General features: G+C 43.3%; 1 protein-coding gene across 1 annotated transcript; it reads left to right on the forward strand.

Moving 5' to 3' along the window:
* Positions 1-303: 303 nt before the first annotated feature.
* On the forward strand, positions 304-8928 carry RABIF (RAB interacting factor). The gene is made up of 2 exons (XM_068269356.1): positions 304-449; positions 7830-8928. The coding sequence occupies exons 1-2, from the start codon at positions 339-341 to the stop codon at positions 8073-8075; spliced, it is 357 nt and encodes a 118-aa protein (XP_068125457.1). The 5' UTR covers positions 304-338; the 3' UTR covers positions 8076-8928.
* Positions 8929-9473: the final 545 nt, after the last annotated feature.

Consider the following 9473-nt stretch of genomic DNA (forward strand, 5'->3'; position numbering starts at 1 on the left):
TTTCTAGGTTAGCATGGGTGTCACTTGTTCTTTAAAGATGGCTGCTTACCCAGGATTCATATGTAAAATATAATATTTACCATGGTGTCAGGCTTCTGACACTGGAAAATGTGATACAGGTACAGTAAGCATGCCAAATGCATGTTGTTGTTTTATTCATTATATATAGAATTTCATCCTGCCGTTAATTTTAAGTTGTAGTCAATACAATTTGTATTAAAACCCACTACAGCTAACTTGTTCAGCCTCAGAACCTAAGTGTCATGTGATAAAATGACGTAGGAAAAGACAAGTCACGTGATAGTGGTGTCAGTTCCGGTCTTCGGCATTAGTTTAGAATGGAGGAGTCTCTAGTGTCGGCGGACGGGAAGAATTCTCGGGCGGTTCTGTGTCAGCGGTGCGGCTGCCGTGTCTTGTCGGCGGGGACAGCTACGCTGGCAAAGAGAGAGGTCAGAGGCCGTGTAAACTTCCACCGATCAGACCTTGTGCTTCCCTAGTTCCTGTGTCAGCATGCCTGGGCTGCCCATGCTGCAGAAGTTACACTATCCGGGCGCGTTGCCTTGTCACATCATCATTATTGCCTGGATATTGCTATATACAGTATTTTCAGATAATGTCCCCTTCCATAATATCTTTGACTTCCACTTTTGAACATTTCAGTATCATTGTACACTCAGTACTGCGAGCAATGGCTGCTGTAATGACTACTGCTTTCAGCAATACTGTATTTATTAAGATAGCTCTAAACTCGCTGTTCCGTTTGTGTCTTCATTTGCTCACATAGGTCTGCTGTTTTTATGAGTGAATGGTGGTGGACCAAGGGACCTTTCAGAAGGAACCCCATTCTTTCCTGTTGAAAAGCATAGACCAGTTTGCACTTACACAATGTCCAGGTTTTAGACAGCCTGTACTCAGTACTACTGTCGGCAGAACGACCACGCCTCGGGAGGGTCTGACGAACCCGCCGTTTTTTAAGCTAGCTTTAGAAAAGAGCCGGAGTTACTTAGTTTGCATATTCAACAGTGTTATGCTACGTACACACTTGCGATAATGATCGTTCGCTAAGAACGATAATTGAAAGACGAACGATACGGCAACAATAGGAATGCAACGATGGGATGCAGCGATCATCATACACATTTTAACGATCGTTCTCGCAGAAAAGAACGATCATAAGGAAATGTTGCGTACATATTTCTATAAAATTAAATAAAACACACTAACATGGAGTTACAATAGATACAAATATATAATTGTTAACTTGAAAACAAAGTTTAATTGAAATGAGCAATGTAACAATCTTTACCTCCGCGCTACAAAGGAAGTACTGAAGCTGGGCAGAATTCCACGCAGGCGCATTGGCCCTTGTAACGATCGTTCTCGGCCGATGTCTGTACACACTATAGTTTTGTAACGATTGTCGGTAGATACGATCCGTCAGGTCGGATATTTCCATCTTCCCGATGTCGTTCTTTTGTTGTTCGTGTTAATGATCGTTGGGTAAAGTTTTTTTTTTCCCCTATTGTCGGCGGAACGATAGTTAATTAGCTGTTTCAAACGACCATAGTCGCCAGTGTGTACGCAGCAGAAGTTTCAGAATGTACAAGCCTGACTTGCCCTGTTTTTTTTGTAGGGCAGATGCATTGTTCAAGAATGATTCACATCTGCTCCCAAATACTGCTGCAGTGGTACATCATAGTGCATCTACTGTATGGATTTGCTGGCACTCTGGCATCATCACATCCATTTAAATTGTATAGTAACTAGTAGACCTAAGCCCGTTTCAAAACGGGCTCTAGGTCTGTGTTGAAACCCCACCTTCCTCCCCTGTGAACGCTGCACAGTCACCGCGCGTGCTCTTTCTGGCCCGGTCCTCCCTTAGTCTCTGCGTCCCTCCCTGCACATGCGCAGTAGCGCAAAACAAGGGAGACACACACACAGGAAATGCAGGGATGGGACGCAGAGACAAAGGGGTTTTATTATAGAGGATGTAGAAGAAAACCTTACACCTCCACTGTTGTACTCTCCAAACATCAATGCTATTATGGTTGAGGTGACCCAGTGAGAAACTTCATTGGGAACAGTCCTCCCCAGTGTTCTCCCCAGAATTTTTTTCCAGCCGGGTGGCATGAAAAAGTAGTCGGGTGGGGGCGCAACAGGGGGAATGCAGGGCCGGTTAAGCTCTGCTTACAGCATAGGAGGAGGAAACGAGCCGATATCAGCTGGGTGCTTACCAAAATTAGCTGGATGGAGGCCTGGTGAAAACACTGAGCCTCCATATGACTCTTGCTTTAATGCTAGGTACAGAGATGCTAGGTGGGATTTTCTGGCCGATTTACTGTCGGATCGATTATTTCCAACATGTCCGATCTGCTTTCCTATCGATTTTCGTTCACTTCAATAGAAAATTGATCGAAAAATGCTCGGAAATTGATCAGAAAGTAGATCGGTCATGTTGGAGATAATGGATCTGACAGTAAATCGGCCAGAAAATCTCAGTTTGTACCCAGTATTAGATATGCACCATCTGTCTTAAAGTGAACCTGCCAAGTCAAAACCAGGAAAAACTATTTTTTGGTTGTTTTCAATGTGCTATTACAGTGCTTTTTGTTTGCTTTTGAAAAAAACAAAACAAAAATAGGCTTTATTTGCAGTACACAAATCCGGTTCACAGTGCAGGTGAAACAGACATCATATTTTTCACACATGTCCAGACAGAGCTAGACAGTTATACGTATTAATGGTTCCGATCAACCACTATTGTTCCGTCAATGTTTTTGGGGTTGGTTCCTCTACCAATCATCTGATTGGTAAGGTTTTCATTATTTGTGGACCCCATCGTTGTGGAACCACAAGGCTCAGCATGTTCTACAGATTAAACTGAGAAGCTGCAAACTCGCACATAGATATGAACTGTTTTTTTGGGGGGGATGATGCAAAGCTCAGCATGGTCTGAAAGGACATGCTGGCCCCTTGAGATTCCAAAGGTTTAATAGTGTATCCTAAGGGTTAAAAAAGAGGGGGTGGGAATAAGCATCAGGACAGAGCTTTGTGTGAAGCTGAGCTAAGGTCACAGCTTTTTTTGCCTGTACCTATCGGATCAGATGGCTTTTTTTTCCCCCTTCAGCGCTGCAGTCTGTTTGCTCTGTTCTCTGGGCAGCCAAAACATCCCGCTCTCTGCAGCTAGTGGAGATCTGCTCCGTGCGTCTGACACCCGGGGAGGAAGTGGATGATTGCCTGCACTCCTCTTCAGTCAAACGAAAGTGCCGTAATTCAGAGATGGGAAAGTTAGTACGGCACGTAATTGCACGGTGGGGAGGGAGAGAGACAAGTGACACAACCGTGAGGAGGAAAGGAGGCACTAAATACCCGGATTACAAAGTCAGACGGGCTTTAGTTTGCCCAGCTCTGCTTTAGCCACACAGGCTCCAGCGTCCCTTCACGATCGTGCAGGCAGAGTGAGAGACTGATTGTAATGTGCCTCTTTCCTGGAGGAGCACTATGCAGTCAGTAGAACAGATGGTCCCGCCTATTGCCATGCCGAGCCAATGAGTGTACGAGCCCACCGGAAAGTACGAGATCTCGTACATAGAGGAGCTGAGCTTGCTGGGCAATCTGCTACAGAGGAGTCAGAACAGCGTTGGCTTTTCTAATATGCAAAATGGCAGCCGGGCGGGGCCTTATTTCACCCGGACGGCCTGCCTACTTAATTTATCTTAGGGAGAACACTGCTCCCATCAGAGAACCCAATACAAATTGAAGTGTTCTAATTGGCCGGGTAGAGTTACAACCTATCTGAAACCTAAAAGTTGGGGTTGTTGTTAACCAATCACGTTAATGAAATTTCCCTATGAAGTTTCCTGCTTCGTCACCTCAACCATAATGGCGCCCAAACATCTGCTTTCTCCGTTGTCAATGACTGGTTGCTGTTGGCTAAAAGGGGAACAAATATATCACACGCAACGCTGAATCACCAGCGCAGTAATTGAAAGCACAGTGGCATAATGGTTAGCATGCTCACCCTTGTAGCACTGGGTCCTCGGTTTGATGTCCAGCCAGGGCACTATCTGCACAGTTTGTATGTTCTACCCGTGTCTGTGTGGGTTTCCTCTGGGTACTTTGGTTTCCTACCACATCCCAAAAACATACAGATCAGTTATTTGGTTTCCCCCTAAATTGACCCTAGACTACGATACATGCACTACTTCATACATACTTACATAAACATATGACTATGGTAGGGATTAGATTGTGAGCTCCTCTGAGGACAGTTAGAGAACCAGAGATGAAGCACCCTCATGTATTTTACCATATAAATCAGTGGGAACATGACAGTAAACACCTAATCTGCTCTTTGTTTCATTGTTCTCTGTTTAATCTGACTGTTTTCACCTCTGATAAAAATCCCCGACTGAACACTCAGTCTAGCTTTGCTACGGAAAGATTATAGCTGAGTCTGTCTTTTCAAGCCCAAGCCTGCTCCCTTGTGGCTCTGCTATAATGACTCAGCTATAATTATTCCCTGCAAAGCCAGACTGAATGCTCAGTCCGGGATTCTTATCACAGCTGATAACAGACACTTTTAGCAGTGAGGATGAAACAGAGAGCATGGTAAGTGTTTTCTCTAATGTTCTTACTGATATATATGGTAAAATACACAAGGGTGCTTCGTCTCTGGTTCCCTTTAAGTGACAAGATAATGTACTCTGTGCAGCGCTGCTGAAGATGTTGGTGCTACATAAATACCAATTAATAATAAAATACTGTAGCTGTTTTGCAAAGGGATGAACATAGACTGTTTATGGAACAAGTTCCGCACAGTTCATGTAATCGATGAACACGTTTATTTCAAGAGCACCTTAATATGTAGGCTGCTATATTTATTTCATTTTAAACTATAGCAGTTGCCTGGCAGTCCTGCTGATCTCTTTGGCTGCAGTAACATCCAAATCACACACCTGAAACAAGCATACAGCAAATCCAGTCAGTCTGTAGTCAGAAACATCTGATCAAAAGTGTAGGTACACACGATGCAATTTTCTGACAGATTCACTGTCAGAACGATTATTTCCAACATGTCTGATCTGATTTACGATCGAGTTTTCAATCGCTTTTCCATTCACTTCTATGAAAAATCGATTGGAAATAATCGATCTGACAGTAAATCTGACAGCTTAACGCTAGCGTTTTGCGCAAGTGATTTTACCGTGATTGAGGTAAAATCATTGGACACTTCCGCGATTCGGATTCAAAAATGCTGCAGGTAACGTGTTTGGCGCTAATCGCAAAATGCCAGCGATTGAACCGCTAGCAGATCCGCAAAATGCTAGCAGATTTTGAAACGCTTTTTATTCTTTTTCTGCAGCGTTTCAGCTAGCGTTTTGCGGTTTTGTGTAGCGGTTTTGGTGTAGTAGATTTCATGTATTGTTACAGTAAAGCTGTTACTGAACAGCTACTGTAACAAAAAACGCCTGGCAAACCGCTCTGAAGTGCCGTTTTTCAGAGCGGTTTGCGGTTTTCCTATACTTAAACATTGAGGCAGAAACGCATCCGCAATCCAAAATCTGCAGCAGCCCGGGAGTATGCGTTTCTGCAAAACGCCTCCCGCTCTGGTGTGCACCAGCCCATTGAAATACATTACCCTAGCGGATCCGCACCCGCAAGCAGATCGCAAACCGCAGCGGAAACGCTCCGGTGTGCACTAGGCCTTAGTGTTGAAGAGGCACTCACATTCAGACGATGGCCGAGCACACTTAACTGCTTTTTAGTCACTCTTGTTTTTGTGCTGTGCAAGCATGCACCACTGGTGGTGATCTGATATATGCTCATCTAAGTGGGCAACAGCCGCTCATCCGTTAGAAGTGGCATGAGGCTTTTTTCTCTTTACTGGACGGTAACCACTCCCGTGTGTCAAACGATAACAAGTGTGTGGTTGGAAACGCTCCCTTTGGTCACATTATTTTACAGCTGGAAGGCTTACTACTGGTAATAATATGGCTAAATAGAACATTAAGGCCTCGATTCATAAAGCATTCCCGCATGCGGGAATGCTGAAAGCAGATGACTTTACCGAGCACATGGCAAAATGTGTATTCATAAAGGCTTTTTCCGCATGAAAAGCCGACATTCGTGAGCAGAGCGAGAAATCACCGCCTTGTGCGGTGATTATGTTAATAAAAGTATCAAAATGCCCATTCATAAAAATTACCGCAAGCAGGATGCGGCCGGGGATTACCGCTACCTCGGGATGTAGCGATAACCATGCGGAACACGTGCAAGTGAATGGGACAGACCTCCCAAGCAGCAGCACTGAGAGGAGTGCACGGAGGGACTCCGACAGCTTCCTACGTTTCCGCATGCCTTTCGCCAGCCTAGAGCGGGAGATCCGTGCGTGGAGTTTTCCCGCACGGATTTCATTACCCGCACACACTTTCATGAATCGAGGCCTAAATGTGGTGTTTTTCCCTTCTGGTGAAAGGGGTCTTTCCTTCCCACAACTGAATATATACTGTGTATAATTAACATTGTTGCTTGCTTTCTCTTTTTTATCATAGGCATTAAATGACAACTGTTAAGATTTTTGTGAACTAAAGTGAAACATGAATAAAATGTGGTTGCACGGCAATAGTATATTTGCAGCCATCATAGAATAGTTTAGGAATATGTTTTTGATAAATGGATGGCTGTAGGGGGTTCATGTGAGAATGGGACCAGGGTATGTGTATAGTAAAATTGAGTACTTTAAATTATAAATCCAGTCACACAAACATATCATTGGGGTTTCATAGGCCAGTGGTAACTCTACAATGTAGATAAAACATAACTTTTATTGCAAAAGTATTAGATGGGTATGTTAATGTTTAAAAAGGTTTCCATATGTCAGGTCAGTATACATAAACAATGTGCAGCCTTAATAATTTAAATTATCAATATTTTTACAGGCGGCACCACCGTATGCAGTGCGGTGCTGCAACACGTACACCCATAGGATACCTGTGACAAAATGTCCACATGGCAATCTGTAGGTAGCCATTTTGTGGAGGGGGGGGGGGGTGTATGTGCAGTGCATGCATTGCAACTATTGTCCAGCAGGGGTATTGCAGTGACACTGTCATTTGTAAATCTGTGGCTGCATGTGTGGATCTTAAAGGGAAGATCCGAAGTAAAAACAAAATTCTAGTCAGTGGAACTCCAAATACCTGTGCAAAAGCTGAGACTTGTTTTGCAGGAGGAGGAATTCATAATGCATATGTGTGTGTGTGTGTGTCTATAATCCAGTGAAGGCTGGAGTTGGACAGCACTGCCTTATGGTGTGCTCAGGCTGCTTAGAGGTACAGCAAAGTGTGCACAGTTAAAGGTGCATGGCAGAGGGTGAGCAATGACCTGTGCATTGCCATGCAGAGAGGCGCTGTCATGGGTTGCCAGGGTGACAGTGGGAGAAGGAAGATTAAAGCAGCTCCCACTTATCAAAATGTGGAATTGTAGATTGCATTTTGTCAGCTGTGGACCTGCAAAAATAAAAATAAAAGTTTTCACAGTGGCGGAGTGTAAATAATCTGATCACCCTGAAGTATACTTTAGGTGCTCGGGCAGGCAAACAACTAGAATTTGTCTAGCCCTGAGCTGCAAGAATTAAATTGACCCGGTTTTATGTCATTAGAAAAGTACATTCTCTTGAATTTAAAGCTCATCTCTGCATATAATGTTAGAAATCTGGATATGCCTGCACCTTGAGCTTTTATTTTCTTATGTTTGCAGTTGAACTTCCATATATTTGTCTGCTTGACAATGGGTTGACTCTACTGCACCATTTTATCTACTTTCTTTAGCTGCTCCTGCCATCAATGAAGAAGAAGTCCTCATTGGCTGAAGACTCCAATCCCGATGGTGAGGTGCTCGTTGAGCACTGGCTGGTACATGACATGTTTACTTTTGAGAACGTGGGATTCACCAAAGATGTGGGAAGTGTGAAGTTTCTGGTGTGTGCAGACTGTGAAGTGGGACCTATTGGCTGGCACAGCCTAGAGGAGAAGAGTAACTTTTATGTGGCACTGGAACGTGTTCGGCATGAGTGAGGGGCACAGACATCACTCCTAAGGGAACTGCAAAGTCAGAAACTGAAGCTGATGAGCTGCATACTGGACGGCTTACATGTCAGTGCCATGTTTGTTTTAAAAAGTACTGTTCAAGATTCTAAAGTGTCTTTCACATTATATGGTTGTCTTTGGATTGTTGTACTGTAATTTAAGCTTAAAGAAGAAGCTCTGTACTGTACAATTGTATCTTCTTTTGTGTGGGGGTTGGTTGTTGTAATATTACATGAGTGGCATGTATACTTGTATGTCCCTTTTAATAAGGATTTGCTATACACTCCTGGTTGTAATGAGAATATTGTTTATCAGCCACTGTAAAACCGTGTAGAGAGATGGTCAATAAGATGTATTTTTACATGAGCATCTTATGTAGCTTGGAATTGGTCCAATTAGATGCAGTATTTGATGATTTTGTTTGGTCCAGTTCCAAGCAGCGTACAGTTCCATAAAATGAACCTAGAATGAGATGGTCAGTGAGATGCTTATCTTTATGACTTCATGCAAATTGTATGATAATTTTATACAAAGCTATGCAGCTTGAAATTGGATCAATCAAAATCCTCAGCTACTGCATTTAATTGGTCCAGTTTCAGTCTGCATACATTTGAGTAAAAGTAACGAGTTTTGCATTGACTTTTCACCATAAAAAATGCAAACACAAGAGTTGCATAAACATAGCATCTTATTGACATCTCTTCATTTGTGTACTGGTTTGCTACGCATCCTTTTCTTCAGCTTGCCTTCTGTCTCAACTACACGTTTCCAGAAAGTCTTTGAATGGAAAAAGTGCACTTGTCATTCTTGCAGTGGGCAATGTATTAAATTCCTTTTTTTTTACGTTTGTTTTCTGCTTATTTAAAACGTTTACTCACAAGTGTGATATATGCTAGACCGGTAAATTGCTTAAGGGCATGTTTCTACTGTGGCTTGAATCGGCAGTATTTCCCTGCAGGCGAGTCAGGCGGGGAAATGCTGCCTATACTTTCAATTGTTTGTATGATGCAGATTACAGCTCGCACCCAAACTCCGACTCCTCAGTTTATGAAACCACCGACTCCGGGTACTCAAACTTGCTCCGACTCCTCGACTCCGACTCCACAGCCCTGCTATATTGGGCTATCAGTGTCACTTTTTTTTTTTTTTTAAAGACTAATAGAAGGCCACCTCAGAGCAGTCGAGTTCCTAGCAATTCGGGTGCTTTTAGCTGTGACTATCTCATGTGAGTCATAATGAGATAGGAGGAGGAGTTTTGACTGCTATGGCTTCAATAAAATGAAACAATAAGCACACTAAAATTTAAAGAGCACCTGATTCGAAGCTTATAAATCAAGGACTAAGCTGCTGCTGACTACGGATGCTCCATGAGGTGCAAATGAGTTG

This window comes from Hyperolius riggenbachi, chromosome 2, assembly GCF_040937935.1.
Source record: "Hyperolius riggenbachi isolate aHypRig1 chromosome 2, aHypRig1.pri, whole genome shotgun sequence".
NCBI classification, from domain to species: Eukaryota; Metazoa; Chordata; class Amphibia; order Anura; family Hyperoliidae; genus Hyperolius; species Hyperolius riggenbachi.

What these genes read in the sequence shown, in the direction of transcription:
- RABIF (XM_068269356.1), top strand. Translation starts at nt 339, where the DNA reads ATGGAGGAGTCTCTAGTGTCGGCGGACGGGAAGAATTCTCGGGCGGTT. An exon ending in CTACGCTGGCAAAGAGAGAG is followed by an intron (nt 450 to 7,829) that starts GTCAGAGGCCGT and finishes TACTTTCTTTAG; the next exon opens with CTGCTCCTGCCATCAATGAA.